General features: G+C 51.1%; 2 protein-coding genes across 2 annotated transcripts; one reads left to right on the plus strand and one right to left on the minus strand.

Annotated features, from left to right (window-relative positions):
* Nucleotides 1-766: 766 nt before the first annotated feature.
* On the minus strand, nucleotides 767-8,167 carry TGME49_271350 (bifunctional protein FolC subfamily protein; the record flags this gene model as incomplete). Its single annotated transcript, XM_002365760.2, has 11 exons — nucleotides 767-849; nucleotides 1,477-1,599; nucleotides 2,176-2,348; nucleotides 2,990-3,081; nucleotides 3,496-3,621; nucleotides 4,381-4,723; nucleotides 5,349-5,472; nucleotides 6,154-6,246; nucleotides 7,218-7,353; nucleotides 7,475-7,632; nucleotides 7,957-8,167. The coding sequence occupies 11 exons, from the start codon at nucleotides 8,165-8,167 to the stop codon at nucleotides 767-769; spliced, it is 1,662 nt and encodes a 553-aa protein (XP_002365801.1).
* Nucleotides 8,168-10,017: 1,850 nt separating this feature from the next.
* TGME49_271335 (hypothetical protein) lies at nucleotides 10,018-15,545 on the plus strand (the record flags this gene model as incomplete). The annotated part of the gene is made up of 11 exons (XM_018781616.1): nucleotides 10,018-10,230; nucleotides 11,105-11,458; nucleotides 11,962-12,000; nucleotides 12,309-12,359; nucleotides 12,945-12,995; nucleotides 13,469-13,568; nucleotides 13,888-13,945; nucleotides 14,285-14,321; nucleotides 14,804-14,854; nucleotides 15,073-15,153; nucleotides 15,387-15,545. The coding sequence occupies 11 exons, from the start codon at nucleotides 10,018-10,020 to the stop codon at nucleotides 15,435-15,437; spliced, it is 1,086 nt and encodes a 361-aa protein (XP_018636652.1). The 3' UTR covers nucleotides 15,438-15,545.
* Nucleotides 15,546-16,056: the final 511 nt, after the last annotated feature.

Here is a 16,056-nt window from a genome sequence, read left to right on the forward strand (position 1 = left end):
TCGCACGATCGATTTCCGGAAGATAAGCTCGCGTCTTTGGGCCATCCATGGCGTCAACACAGTCAACTCCTGTCTACGGACTTACGCATCTCCAGCTACGCATTCGACCAGGGTGCTGTGCACGCGTATACGCACAGGCACGGAAGCAAAAATCTGTCGATTTGCAACTGGAGCAAGCCGCATAAAATATTAACATACATACACACGCATGTAGACAGATAATTACAAACAAAAAAATCAACAGAAACCACGCGAACTCGTTTAGGACCGTGCTGTGACAGAGCACTAGAGTGTCCGGCGCATCTTCGTATGGTGATCGCCTTTTCCAGTGAGGCGTACGTACACATTGTTTCGTCTGGCGTTTGACAAAGACGCAAAGCCGAGCAACGCACAAAGGCAGCGGAAGACGCGCGTGAGAAACTGAGGCTTATCCTTGGTCGCTCAATTCTACAGATCTTTCGTAGGGATCTCCCCCTTTCGACAGGGGCATGAGTTATCTGGTAAACAACGATATTCGCTCCCTCAAAGACTCGCGAAGTCTCAACGTAAAACTTCTTTTCCTGCCTAGACAAAGAGGCGGAGACACCTCCGCAGGCTGTCCTTCGCAGCAAGCGAATTTCTGATGCAAACGCCCAAAACCTCCTCAGGCATAGAGAGAAGCGCGTCCATCAGATGAACAAGTGAGAGCGCTAGAAACGCAGCGAAGCATGAGGGAAAAGGGAGGAAGCGAAAGGAGCTCTCTGGTCGAGGAAGCAAGAACGAGTCCTTAGAGCGGCGCCTTCTCCGAACCAGTCTCGACAGCCACGGGGGTGACGCAGCGCTCGTTCACATCGATTTCGTCGACCGGACCTGACGCAGAAAACGACCCAAGAACAAGCAATGCGTAAAACGCCCTTTTGATGGATGTCTGCTTTCTCCGACTGCCCTCTCGAGTCCGACGCGCTTGGGGTCTGCCGTGTCGAGAGGGCCGACGCAACAAAGCACATAAAGAACGGAAGAAACCGAACTCCAGACGAGACGCAGGAAGCGCAAAGATGGTCGACAAAAGAGTCCGACAGCCCCGGCTTCAAAGAGTGAACGGGTCCCGACACCTGGGAGCTCGTGCAGAAGAACGCGACGGTTAACAGCAGCAACGCACATGCAGAGAAAGCAGGGGAAACGCAGACGAACCTCAGGACGCTTTTGCGAGACAGGACCGAGTAAACAGGAAAGTCTTCACGAAGCCACGTGAGGGTGATCCTACGCCAGTTGAAAAGATAAAAACAACAACATTTCATCTGAAGCGATCGAGCGAGAAACTCGCCACAGCTATGCGTTACAGGACACCCAGTGGCGGCCTCCCTTGATTGTGACCGTAGTCTGTGTTCACATCCCTTCTCAGCGAGGCAGCGGCAGGCGTCAGCGCAGTGCGAATCGGATCCAAACGAGGAGGAACTGCATGCAGCGAAAGATGCTGCTAAAGCTGCAGGCGCGTACCGTGGAGAAATCCAAGAGTTTCGATAACTTCCTTCATCATGTAGAAGGATCCACAGGCGACCAACACACTCTGTTCAGCTGTTGCCTGGCGATAGGCGAAGCGTAGCACCTCCGGAAGATGGCCTGCACAGGGTCCGAGAAGACAAGCCTTTTGCTTCGACAAGGTCACGGAAGATGGCGATACGAAACCTCACCCTTCTCAAGGTGCTCAGCGGGCGCGCGGCATCTTCAAACGGACTCGCGAACGCCAGAAAAGAAAACGAGAGAGAATGGACAGCAAGACGACGGTCTGGAGAACTGAAACGCGTAAGAAACGACAACACGGCTGGCTCAGACAGACAGCGCAGAAGCGAATCGAGAACGAGGAAGAAAAGAGAAGAGCGGGAGGGAGGCGGAGAAAGGGAAAGAGGACAAAAGACGAAGAAATGGAGGGGACGGGAGCGAAACCGAAGACAGGAAGCGGTAACGAGTGACGGCGAGCGAGAGGAACAGAACGGCAGACTGGGGGACAGAGGCAGAGGCGGAACAAAGGCAAAAGAGAGAGAGGAAAACACAGAGATAAACAAAGAGAGAGAGACAGAGAGAGAGAGGGAGAGAAGAAAAAGGAAACGAGAGAGGGTCGCACGACTTCCCTGATGGGGATTCAGAGAAGACCGAATCTCGTCTCCGCGGTGTGCGCGATGGCCTTTTCTCACTTACCTGCAGTGCAAGATTGAAGGAGGTGCGTATAGCGGCGAATGTTGTCGGGGACATGTATGAGACTTTCCGTCTCTTTCTCTGAAGCGCGTTGCTCCTTCTCGTCTGTTTGCGCTCGCGTCTCTGAGAGGACTCGAAACTGTTCCTCCAGTCCCGCCAGAATCGCGGTTCGCAGTCTGCAAACGTGACGACGTCGATTCGCAGATGAAAACCGAACCCAAATGAACTTCGTCTCACACCGACAGACCTTCCTGCTCGTCTCCCTTATCTACGCACGATATGTTCTGTCTCCCATAGAAACACACGAAAACCGGAAAGCCGGAAAGGCACCAAACGTGGACAGGCGAAGCAGCCTGCACTCAACCACCCCCTCAACCCCCTCAGCAGGCTCCGAGCGTCCTTCCTGTGTTGATCGGCTTATATGCGGGGACCCTCGGGGGGGCGTGTGGCTGCTGTGGCTCTGAAAACGCCAAACCGCACCGAACGCCGCAGCGATCCCGCGGCATCCCTCGAGTCAAGTGCGAGGCGCAGGTCGGCAGCAAGGTTTTCAAAATCCTTTTGTTCAAGGGGCAACGATGGGTGCGTCGCATCCGCCCCAGGAATTCTATTTTACGAATTGCGTTAATGGGCGCAGAGGTCCCTGACTGTCCAGTCAAGTGGGCTTGCAATAAACACTTACACATCGCGGTGCTGGTCACCCGACACAGTCTCGTTCTTCGGCGAGACGTGGAGGCATTCACTGGATTTCGCAGAAAAACCAAAAACGTATCTGTTTTCTTCGCACGCAACTCTCGTTCGGCCGCAGAAACGCACTTACTCGGACGTCACTCTGTTGTCTGTCTCCAGCTCCTCCAGGACAGAAACTGCAGTTTTCCGCCGCTCATGGTTCGCCTCGACGAAATGCAGCCGCTGAACATACACCCCGGCACACAGACAACACACGCTATGCGTCCCCCCCCCGTTCGCTGGCTTGTCTCCCCTGACTGTGCATACACATTCAGTAACATACGCATGCACCCATCCTAGCACATATATACACATGTATATGGGTACGTATATGTACATTTATATAAAAATATATAAATGGACAACTATGCACTTATGAGTATACATATATACATATATGCATATATATATATATATATATATGGATTTCTACAGAAATGTGTATATTGATATGTATCAATATATATAGCATTGTTCGACACGTTTGCCCTCCTGAGGGGGACAGGAAAAAGACTCCCTATGAGATGAAAGACTTGCCATGTGCGGCTTAGGGCGTCGATGGGAGGGTCCCATTTCGTCTCCTGCTCAACAACTCACCGCGAGGCGATTGTTCCGGGGAAAAGAGAGATAGTTCATCAGAGGCTGGAGAACGGAGACGCTTCTCTCCTTCGTCAGCGAGACAACGACGCGGACTGGAATTCCGAAGTAGTGGTGTTCGAGGAACTGACGACGAAGCCACGCAAGCACCAAAATGCACAAAAACGTTTTTCTTCGCCTCAAGCGGCGAACGGCAAAAGGCTCTATGCAACTGCGAAAGGCTGGTGAAGACCTTCGTGCCGCTTGACAAACAGTGACAGCCGCGCGTACAGCGAAGGAGCTCCACACAGAGTTATGTGATTCTGTGTTCATCGGGATAAGGGGCCAACATATCTCGCGACACTCAGACAGATTCCGTTTACCTCTACCTCTAAGATACAGTCACCTACATTGGCAGCCATACATAAAGGCGTATACACATGCATATACCTACGCGTCTACGTATACATAGATATATATTTGTATGTAAGTATGTATTCATTTGTTCGTTCCACGTATTGATCTCCGGAAGCACGGACTTCAGAAAGAGAAACAAGGCACCAACACAGGAATAAATCATACGCGAGCTGGATGTCGGTGAGCGAAAACGAAAAGACACGCTGTTCTTCTGTCCGAGAAGAAGGGAACCCCGAGGTTTATCTCCCAGCAGTGCTCCTTCGCCCAATTCGCGTTTGTCCTCAGACACCATCAGATCTCGAGTTCTCGTGTCTGACGACTTCGACCGTGTCACCTCTCGATCTTCCTTCCCCCATGACGTTTCCACGCTCTCTCCGTCGCTGTGCCTTCTCCTACTGACCTTATCGCTCCCCTCGGTTCTCTTCACTCTCTCTCTCTCTCTTCTCTCTCCCTGTCCCCCGAAAAGGGTGTGCAGCGTCCTGAGCATACCTGAAGAAACCTTTCAATTGCAGTTTCGTTGTGGGCGACATCGACGACGACTGCGTAGGGTGTCAGTAGAGCGCTGGCGTCTTCTCGTGCATCTTTCACTCCATCCTCGCGACCTGTTTCCCTGCGAGTCTCTCCGTTCTCGGTGCTTCGTTCCTCCTTTTCCACGTGATCTTTGCTGCGTTTTTCGCCAGCGCCTCGAAGGCTCGAGAGGCCACAGAGGCCACTGGCGACTTGCAGGTCTTGTCGAGTGAGGACGTGAGCTCGCAGAGGCATCTGCACACTGAGCGCCGTCTTCAATTGATTCGGGAGCAGATCGAGCCTCAAAACGTTCTCCACCACGACGCTGAAGGAAGACAAACGAAAAAAAATCCGGAAAGTCCGACGACCCCGAACTCAGACGCACCCGTCACGCGAGAAACCAAAGGTAAGGAAGTCAAGGAAGCGGCAGGAAGGAAGACGAGAAAGAACCACAGAGAAAGCGAGAAAGACAGAGGAAGCGAAGACAACAGAGAGGAATCGAGAAAACATCAGAAAGACAGAGACAGAGAGAACAGTGCAGAGAGATAGAGAGAACACCAGAGCGTCATACAGAGAACATCAGAGATAGAGAGAACAACGTCGAGCAAAAAACAATGTACAAGGTCGGGAGAGACAGAACAACTGAGAGAGGCAGAAGACACTCCAGCGAGAGACCGTGACCCTGAAACGAGGCACAGAAGCTCTGAAGAACACAAGAAAACAGATCCACGAGACAGCGCACCACACCGCAAGAGGCCCAGAACATCAAAGACCTCGTGAGGGATGCAACGAGGATGTAGAGCGAGTAACACGACAGCGAGAAATGTCTGTGGCAACGTTGGAAGGTGATGACGAAAACCGAGTGCAGTGGAGGCAGGATATCTGTTCCAGGCAGCATGTGTAGAAGACTCAAAGAAAGAAAACAAAATACAATTGAGAGAACTTCTCACCGACAAATGCGGATATTTTCGTCCTCGAAGTCTTCTCCTCTCGGCTCGGCCTGAACCTCCATCACGTCCGCGCCAACGCAGGCTGCCTTCTGTCGAAAGCAGGGATGCACCGCAGCCGTCGGACCTGCAGACAGCGGCCGGAAGCGCCGAAACGTTGGGGAAACGCCAAAGCGAAGAAATGAGAGGAACGGCCGGAGAGATACCGGAACGAAGCGAAGAAAGGAAAGCAACAAAAAGGAAAAACGAAGGGAGCACCTCACAGCAGCGAGGAGCCGACGCGCGGGATGCGTGGAGTCAGGGCAGTCGAGCGAACGAAAAGGTTGCATGCGAAGGAGACACACAAGGAGAGAAAAGCGGAGAAGCGAGGCGGGGAAACAAGGCGAAATGAGCAGAGGCAAGGACGCGAAAGAAAAAGAAGGCCACCTGTGGTCTCCCCACAGGCTGCGAGAGGCTGCGTGAGAAGGCCGAAGTCGCTGAACGCGCCTGCTGGAGCCGCGACAAAGAAAGGAGTTTTCCATACGCCTCGCAAGACTCCTCTTTGCAGTTCTCACGCCATACCAACACACACAGTGGGCGATGGGTACGCCGCTGTCTTGTGGGACGAGACGACGCCGAGAACCTTGCGGAGTGCCACCATCCGCAGGCAGGCAGTTCTTAGTCGGCACAGAACAGGTTCAGAAGCTAGGCGCTCTGAGGTCGACCAAACGGAGAGCAGACAATGGCTCTTGAATAGATTGCTGGCTTCCCGGAGACCCATCAACCGTTTCTCTTCCAAACGAAGCAGCCTTGCTTCCTTCTGCCTCACCTAACACAAGGGGAGTCTTCGCTTTGATGACGCCGGCCTTCTCCTGAGCAATTCTGTCCAAGGTGTCTCCCAGCACGTTCATGTGGTCCCAGCCTGAGGTGTACATACACCGCAGGTGCCACAGCGGTCGAATTGCCGCACACCCTCGAGGCGCGGACGCAATGCGAATCAGATCGCCGCTTGAGCAAGACGGTTCACGCATCAAAAAGAAGGGGGATTCTGGATTTGAGGGGACCACCTTGTCTGTGGAATCTGCCCTCTGGGTCTCGTGGAACTGCGCTGCCAATAACGCGACAAGGACCTCTCCAGGCACTCAGGGCCGAAGAGGGACGAACTGGATCTCGGCTCTCCCTCACAGACTATGAAACCGAATGGTCGGTTTCCACGAGCTTCCTGCCCTGGTCCGTCAGCGCGAAAGCCACTCAGCGTTCTTTCCCAGACGCACGTGTGTGTCTTTAAATGATACCCGCAACAAAGGCAAAGAAAGCGAGTCTCAGCATGTCCGCAGCATGTACAAAAGTGACCATCTTTGACTGAACGCTGGATTCCTCTACCCGTCATGCAAACAGTAGGCCTTTCGCTGCGCCCTGGAAGCGTTTACGTTCGACAAATCCAGTCGCGCCATTCACGGACGCGCCTGTGGCTGGCGTCGAGCCCCACCCGTTTTCGAATCTCTCAATGTCGACGGGGAGCGTTTCCTACGCGGCGAGTGAAACGCGCAGAGGATCAGAGGCGCAGATTCAGAGGAACTGAAGACACCGCTTGCCCAGAGGAATTCAGATGTCGGGCGCGTTGCGTAGGAGTGTGGCCGCGCGCATCTCACGAGAGAGCAAGCACCAACAGATGTTCATCGATATATACACAGATAATCATGGTCGCACATCGGCCGCGACCAACACAACACGACGCATGGCTTGTCACACAAAAGCGCACGTAAACGCGTCCTCTTCGGCGCCCCGCGCTTTCACATCACAAGGACATCACGCTTTGCGTGGGTTGGTCGAGAAAATCAAAGACTCAAACGCACGCTCACACAACAAGCGTTTAAAATGTCTTTGCCTCACCAATGGACGTGATGACTGTACACCGCGGAGAGTCGACGATGTTCGTCGCATCCAGACGCCCACCCAGACCTGTTTCGATGACGGCCCAGTCCACCTCTTGTTGCGAAAAGTAGAGAAAGGCCATCTGCGTGGTAACCTGTGGATCCAGATAGGGAGCGAAGAGAACTCAGACACGTTTGCAACGCAGACGACACAGTCGGAGACGTTCCGCATGCAAACGAGACACCAAGAAACAGGGTCAGCGCGCTTCTGCCTACCTCAAAGAACGTGAGCTCCACTCCCATTTGTTTGGCCGTCTGCGTCACGCGGTGGTACAGAGAGACGACGTCCTCCTCAGGAATCATTTGACTGTCGACGCGAATCCTCTCGCGAAAAGAAAGAATGTGCGGGGAGGTGTACGTCCCGACCTTGTAGCCTGCACAGCAGAAGAAAAAAGGGACGCAGCGCCAGTTGCGCTACACCAGCTGCGAGTGCCCGTTCGACTCTGACCTGCTGGTGCATGGACAACGGAGACCTACAGCGACGCCTGTGGCCGGAGTGTCATCGGCGCCCCAGAAAACTGTGTTTCACAAAAAGACAAATGCACCGACAGAACGCACATTGCTGACACCGAACAGTCATGCATTCATCAACACACCCAGCTACATATATCCATGCATATATCCATATATATATATATATATATCGTATCCGGTCCAGAACGAAGTCGGCTGTTTGTATGGCTGCGTGACTTTGTTACCCTTGAGGGAGAGGCAAGCGGCGAGCTTCGCACAGGTGGTGCCTTTTCCATTTGTTCCTGCAACGTGGATTATGTCGTAGTCGTCCTGGGGACTGCCGAGTCCTGCAGCGACTGCCCGCATGCGATCCGTTCCGAGTTTCACCGCGTGGTGAGAAAAAAGTTGTTTCAAGCACGCGGTGTATTTACTGCCCAAGCTGGCGGGCGTCGCCATCCTGTGGCACAGCGCGCGAGCCTTTTCGGAGTGTATTGCGAACGTGTCTCCAGTTCGCCGACGTAGAAGTTGCGAGGAGAAAGGGAGAGTACGACGAGGACGAGAGAGGTAAGAAGGCTAGAAAAAGAACGCCACAAGAAGAAAATGGGGTGAAGTGAATCAGGATAAACAAGGTGGCAGTCGGCAGCCTAGGGGAAGTCCACCGTCCTCTCGAAGTGCATTTTTTCACTTCTAACCGACGGATGCACCCTCTCTCGAGCTCTGAATTGTTTTGCCACCTGGAAAAAGAGTTCTTGAAGCTACATGGACGTTAACATTCGCCAGACAAGAAAGTGAATAGCTCTGGACCCTGAAAAAAACAGCGGTGAAAGCAGAGACTCCCCTCCTCCCCAGTTGCACCGTCGCCGGCGTGCAGGACGTCGTGTGCTCTACGCGCTGTCCTGTCCTCCTACCCAGAGACTTGGACGTCGGCTTTTTGCTGTTGTTTATAAAAAGGGCACAGACAGACAAGCCGAAGCACGTACTCGCCACGACGAGTTCGGAACAGGGAACTAACGGCCACCTGCATGTGTGGATCTCAAAAAGGCGCCTAGCAGCCACTCGTTGAACAAACAATGCCGAAGAGCCACACAAATGGAAAACGAAACGAACCACAGATCGGAGTGAGAAAAGGTCTTTTCAGGAACAAGGTCCATCCCAACAGTCCGGGTGACCGAGACGCAACACACAGATACTGGCGGTTGAGCCTTTCCGCGGACAAGCAGGAGTGTGAAACAGACAAGATCTCGTGGAAACAACGTTCAGCAGCTTTGCCACTGCTTTGTCTACCTCTGAAAAGCGCCTGAAAACAATCGTCTTCACAGGTGAACGGATCTCCGGAAACCCAGAAAGGTGTCGTTGCAAACGCTGGACCGCATGCACACAAATGTGCGTCAAAAATCTCAAACCTCAACGAGAATCGAAGCCATTTTTCTCTGGACTTTGCTGCGGGGCCATCCTCACGCAAGGGAACTGGCCCACACAAACAGCTCCGCTTCCTTTTGTTTCTCTGTTTTCGATTTCCCTATGAAGGGATGCCAATGCCGGGCATAGCTATTTTGCCTCCAAGGAGACACGCTCGTGCGCAAGTCCGCAGACAGGAGTGTGTCATAGCCGCTCGCGACAGCTGAAGCTCGTGGAGGGAAGACTTTATTGGCGAAAGTTTTCTCTTCCATTCAATTCAGAAGCCGCAAACAGAGAGAGAAACGCGTATTTCAAGCCTTGTCGGCAGAGTCGGGTGGTCAGAGAGAAGCAGAAATTCTAACTGATGACCGGGCCTAGTGGTTGCGCGTAGTCACGCGTCGCAGCAGGGGAAGGCAGAGAATCTCTGTCCGTGCCTCCATTCTTCTTTCGAGTCTTCCAATTACGAAGACGGTTGAGGCGCCGTGCTTCATGTGTCGATTCTGTTCCTTCTACTCAAGGCTCTCGTCTGTTGAATTTCACCTTCAGGGTGCCGGAGGGTGCTATTGTACGGTCTACAGCGTGATAGTCCTTTGTGTTGGGAAGGAATAAGGTCTAGAAAGCTCTACGCCACCTCGCAGACCAGGCGTTCTTCGATTCTACACCACCTCTCTGGGGCCTACAGAAAGTCAATCAATCTATAGATAAACGAAAACCGGGCAACTGCAGTGTAATTCTTCTGGCTAAGTGAAGGCTCCCGGAGATTGTGCGATCTTCCGCCTGTATCTGCCTGGAACCCTACCATCCGCTGGAGGCGCGATCAATTGACTGTGCGTTTAGCAGCTTGTTTTGGTATGCAAACCAGTCTTTGAAATTCAAAGGGACAGGGCTCCGACTTGCGGCTCAGAAAGATGCCGGCGAAAAAGGGGAAGAAGGGAAAGAAGAAGTCTTACCGGCCCGAGGTCGCTCGCTTTTTGCAGACGCACCAGTACAAATGTATGCGGAGTCTTCTAGACTTGCCTGGCGGGGTGCCCTCAGTGCACCAGCCTTCAGTGGATGCCGAAACGGAGAACGCTACTGCCGCACTCCTGTCCGTTCTCGGACGCATAGGAATCTCCATGAAGGTGAAAATACACTTCTCTCGTCCGTCCGATCGACAGAGTTTGAGTGGTTTCTGTAGAGGCCTTCTTTCTCGGCGGTAACGGAAACTTCGTTGATTCCGGAGTGCCACGGGTCGTGGTTCTAGCTTATCAAATACAAAGTCATCATCCTCACCAGAATTGTTTTCAAAGTGTAATAGTTTTACCTTTTGCATCTATGGGGGGAAAGCTTCCAACTCGACACCACCTGCATCAGAAGGGTTATTCAACGGAGAAACAAAACAAAACCACCCCATTGTTACCACATGAACAAGCTGTCTTGGATACAACACAGAGCCCCTTTACTTGCTCTTTTACCCCTTTTTGACGTCCACCATAATGAGGGCACAACTCGCGTATCTACGCATTGACTGTTGCTACGAATCGGCGCACATCCCAGCCTTACTCGCCTGCGACTGATACAGCTCCTCTCGGCTCTAGGAGAATCAACTGAAACAGAGCAACTGCTAGAACGGCTTGTCATGTTGCCAAAGTCTGTGACTTGTACCTTTGTCAATTTGGATTGTTCCATCGGAAGACGTCGAAGATGGTGTGTGGTTTCGTAGTTAACATAATCTTCATGGGAATTCGCACTTTGCCATCATGAACGAATCGGAACAGTAGTTGTCGAACATAAGAAACGACATAGTCTGCTCGACTAGCGATGTCTATAACGGGTAATTCTGAAGTCTGCATACTTTCGGTGTTTGGTACGAAACTGAAATTGAGCATATTTCTCGAGTAGAACTTTTTGTCGCAGTCCGTGCTTCTCTGGCTCCAACACTGTCCAACCTAGGTCGGCTGTCCAAAAGATTACAGATTTCAAACTCATCATCGATTCCTGTACCCGGCTCCGCAGTACACGCCTGCGGGATATCCTCCTGATGTAGTTCATAATGCGCGGACGATTCTGACATGCAACTCAAAGGTCTTTGTAGGCGGGCGAGGCCTCACGTTGAATGACGACGAGGAACTTCAAGCGGCGGCTAATCAGTTTTTGATGGATTTTGACTTCCACGTGAATGCCATCGTGGCTTGGATCGAGGAAGGCCTCAGCTGCGACTTCTCAACCATGGGGCTCGTCGCCTTTCAGGCTGATTTAAGAGACAGGTTTCAAGAATTCGACCGGGTCTGGGCCGCATTCGAAGAACGCGTGTGCAAAGCAATTGAAACAGTCATGAAGGATATCTTCAAACCCATTGATCTCATCGTGGTATGTCACTAGCTTCAGCGAAGGCCCTGTACGAATGTGCATAGCAAAACACAAAGTAAATTCTGTGGTACTCGATGTTGCTCGTCTCTCCGTAGTGAGCCTGCACAAGCGCTACAACGCTGCGTTTGAAGACACTAGCATTATTGATGTTATGCAGCTGAAAGGAGCGACTCGACAGGCACCACAGGTAGCGTGAAAGGAGAGCGCGTAGTGTGTTCTGTTCTCGGTATACATGCAAGTGTCACAAGCACGATTGCAATTTCCATTTTAGGCTACGAGCATTGGGGCAATTATTTCTGAATGGTCAACTTCGTTGGTAGTAGACTCGATCCTGTGCATTGCGCAAACCATACAGACGGCATTCAGCCGTTGTCGTAATGATACGGAAAAAGTTGTGTGCCAAGACGTGCGCATGTTTTGTGTATTTTTTGACGTTAAGATATTTTACGCAGTTGAACCATGTGGGCGCCCTACTCTCCCTCTCATTGCTGGTTGCGGTTCAGGATCTTGAGGCAAAATTGTCTATTCTCGAAGAGGCTGAAGTAAGCGTGCCGCTTTCATATTTGCGTGAATGTATGTTTACTCAATCACGCACCATCTACTTTGATGTTTTATCTTGCGCACATGCTTGCTTGCCCGTCTCGGATCCTAAATGGTCTATCTCGCTCAAGCCCCGCCCATGATGAGATTCTATCAGAATTTCGAGATCACAGTTTTTTTGCAGTTGCTAAACTATGAAGCTTGGCCAAAGCGCTTCCTTCTAAACCTCTACCAGTGTTCTCTGATGGGTCGCAGTTGAACGGAACTGGGCATTGCGTGCCAAGATTCTACAATGCGGGTTCTCCTTTAGGACTACGAGGTAAAACGCGAGACGGAGCGGCAGTTTGTTGCTGCGATCACCGTAAGTTTTTGTCGCGTTTGCAACGCTTTTTATGGAAACCTTCATTCCACTTGTAGTGGCCGCTTAAGGAAACCTATACGCAAGACTAGTAGGGACTGCTGCCGGTAATTGCATCAGACGCTTAGGTTGCATTGAGTAGTTTCATATAGGCACGCATGCATTTATATTTAAGCAAAGAATGTAATACCAGGCATAGCCGTTCGGATGCATACGATTATTTATACTGTACAAAGTCATCTGTGTGCAACCATTTATGCGCTATATTTTCATGCAGCTTAAATGCATGATGCTTATGATACCAGCAGCCGTGCGAACAAGTGTCTATACGCTTTGGACAGATTTGGCTGTTTAGTCGAGGACTGGCTCAATCCGACTAGTTGCCACCTCGTGGAGCCGAACAGCGGAGCACCGCCACGGATTGACGAGGGATTGAAAAGCTCTCTTTTAGAAAGTACATTCTTGAAGCTGATACGGCCACTGTTCCTCAAAAGCAGTATTACTGTTTTGAAGTTTTTTCCTTGTCGGCCACGGCTCAGGATTCGGTCCCTTCATTGTGGAGAGCCGAGTGTGTGTTGTCCATGTTAGGAGCTACTCGGAAGTTTGTATATCAAGGCAGATGGCTTCAAGATCCCAGAGGTAGGACCACCGCACGTTCGAAGAAACCTACACGTGAGTGTGGGAACAACATGTTTTTTCCTCTGTTGAATGCGGCGTGTGTAACGTGCCTTCTTTACCTCGAAAGATGCAAAGTTGGTAGCGCAAGACAACCGTTTGGCTGCTTGAAGCCAGCTGAAAGGTTGCCATGTCAAATTCCCCGAAGTAAACGAAACGCATGTAGTAGTGAGAGTCGTATGGATGAGGGTGTTGTTTGCAAGAGTTTATTTGAAGAAAGCGTGAAGACCATGTTCCAAAATATGTCACTTTCAACAGAAACACAATCGGCCCATTTTCGCCTCACTCAGCAGCAGCCTTCCGGTCATCTGTTTACCAATAGGCACAGCAAGCATTTTTGTTCTGGCGAAAACAGCAACCTGTGTTCCGATTGACACGCCAGGTGTTGCACTGCATCACCAACGAAGTTGAGAGTGTGGAAACGGTGCTCCCGTTAGGACGCTGTGGAACAAGCTGAAGCTTGCATGTTTTACGATTGCAAGCTGCCCGCAAGCATTGTTGCGAAGGCAAAGAAGCTCATCCGGCAATTCTTGACGCGTACGTCAACAAAGCAGATAACCTGTGTGCGACACGTTGTCTGGCCTCATGCCGAATAACTGAGGCGTATCACGCTGGTACCGCAGCATGCGTCCGAATACTAGAGTATTAGGAGTGACAAATGTCGTTTCCAAAAAACATTCTAATTTTACAATGCATTTTTGCTGTCCCGGCTGCCTGAGTTCCCGTAGCCGTATATGACGCGCTGATGCATTGTCAATCGTATTGCTTATCCTCTTGTTTCCGTATACATATCAATATGAACTTCATTCCTATGCATGCGACTGATGACGGAGTTTCTTCCCTGTATCTTCTTCAGTAAGACTCGCTATCCGAGAGATTCCATTGGTGCGGCTACAGCCTGACCTAAATATGAAGTAAGTCCAAGGGACACACTCCCGCATCTGCGCGACAAGCTGGCTTTACCTAGCTTCCGGTTCTAATAGAATTCATAATGGTACTCTGTAATCGTGTTATTGTGATGCTCCGCGGCGTGCGATGTGCTCTGTAAAGGAGGGGGTATGTTCGTCGGCGTCGAGTTTTGAAACGTTGGTGAAAGGTGACGCGTAGCAGGTATACAGCTGTAGCCGTTGCAGCAAGAGAAGCAGAGATCGAGCCCTTCGGCAGCCCGATGTAGAAAGTGAGGCTTCGAAGCCACCCTACTGCGTTGGAAGCAGAAACCTATTTCAGACGCCGTCTTGTTTGTGCGCGCGCAGTGGCAAGCTAGTCCGGGCGGTTGAACACTTCTATTGGGTAAGAGAGTACTTGTCTGCTTATAGCATATACGAGGCTTCATACCTTGCATTTTGAGTGACTTGCACAAAAATGCTACAGCACAGCATCTGTGATACATAGGGCACGCGCGATTGGTTGTTGACATTTTTATATTCGGGAACCACTGGTTGGTGTTCACGAGTCCCAGTAATACCAAACGTCGAGGGCAGAGGAAAGAGCACAACACGCTGAACTGCGACACAAGTCCTACGCGAACCAGTGTCTGTCGGTTCATCAGTCGGTTTGCGTTGCCGGGGCCTAGTCCCAACTGTCAATACCATCTGAGCTGACTTCTCGCAAAGCTCTCCTGATCGCCTTCTCGAGGACATGAACATGTTGGTTGTAATCGCACCGACTGGCTCACGCTTGTGCAGGCTGTATGTGTTTCCAACCCATGGAGAAAGGGACTCCTTCCCAATATCATCTAATTTTCTTTCGCTGTCCTTCATTTGATTCACTAGAGCGCCCGGGATTGTGTGGAAGGCTTCGATATGGCCAGGTGTCTTCCAGTTGTAAGTTCCTCAGCACAGCGAGGGCAACCACGAGGGTGTAAGAGCAACGGAAGACTACCCTTGAAATCGTAAAATTTATTTCTGTTCTGAACCGGTTGTGGGTGAGAACTTCGATTACCATCGTCTAAGGAGCTTGCAACTGCCGCGCAATTTTCTTCAATCGAACTTTTCCACCGTGTCCCTACCTCGTGTAGAGTGCCTGCCCATTTATGTCACAGCTCCCGTCTACTAGGCCGGTTTGGCTCTTTCGAATGGGCATTTCTTCTTCATTCTTCCAACAAACAGACAAACAGAAACAAGTAAGAGGTAGCTCGTGGTCACCGCCTGTTCACAGTCAGATACTTTGACCAACTGCAGTTTTGTCTGTCTCGACAGCTGAAAGCATCACATGTGGCTCAGCCGCGATTTACCTTCGTGAGTGGAGGCTGTCAAACACAGGGCTTAAAACAGCTCGATGATTGGTCCCCGCACGCAAACTCCACTAACCAGTATAACTCGCCTGGCAGCTGACCGTTGCTATGTCGCTTGGCAGGCCGAAAGTCGAACTGAAGAACAGGAACGCTTCTCTAAAATCGAAGCCTGAAGAGAGAATTCCCAGAGCTTCGCCGTGGTGGTGATGATCGGCAATTTCCAGAAAATGTGAACGAATTCCTACCGGATCACATGGTGACTTTCAGGTTGCGAAATGTTTTGTTCCCGTGCAAGGTGACGGCCCTGCATTCTAGTACTATAGCAATCGCTTCTGAAAGTCCCTCGATGCTCGATTATACCAGGTGTCACTCTATGAGGAACAGAAGTTTTTCGAAGCCAATTCCGTCTGTTTGTGCTTTCACAGTTGAGTTAAAACTCGAACTGCTGTGAACGTGCAATATGATTTCCCTACCGCTTCCGCTCAGCCCGCGAATTCGCACGTGGGCCGCTGACGTTTTCCAGCGTGCTGGCGTCATACTGCACACGCCTGAAAGCCAATCTAGGAACTTTACACAGACACAAGCTATTAATGCAGTTTTCTCCGTTGCTCTTGGGTTGCTTGAACGTCCTCAGCAAAAGCCAACAGCGCAAAACATGCAGTCGAATTGACTGCCGAATCACGCCAGCACCACGAGTTATTACCACCACGAAAGGAATAGACTATTCAAGTTAAGCACCACAAACAAAGGAAAGAACATGAGAGTGATCATATCTCAGTCAACACAAGTCGA

Source organism: Toxoplasma gondii, chromosome VIII (assembly GCF_000006565.2).
Source record: "Toxoplasma gondii ME49 chromosome VIII, whole genome shotgun sequence".
Lineage (NCBI taxonomy): Eukaryota > Apicomplexa > Conoidasida > Eucoccidiorida > Sarcocystidae > Toxoplasma > Toxoplasma gondii.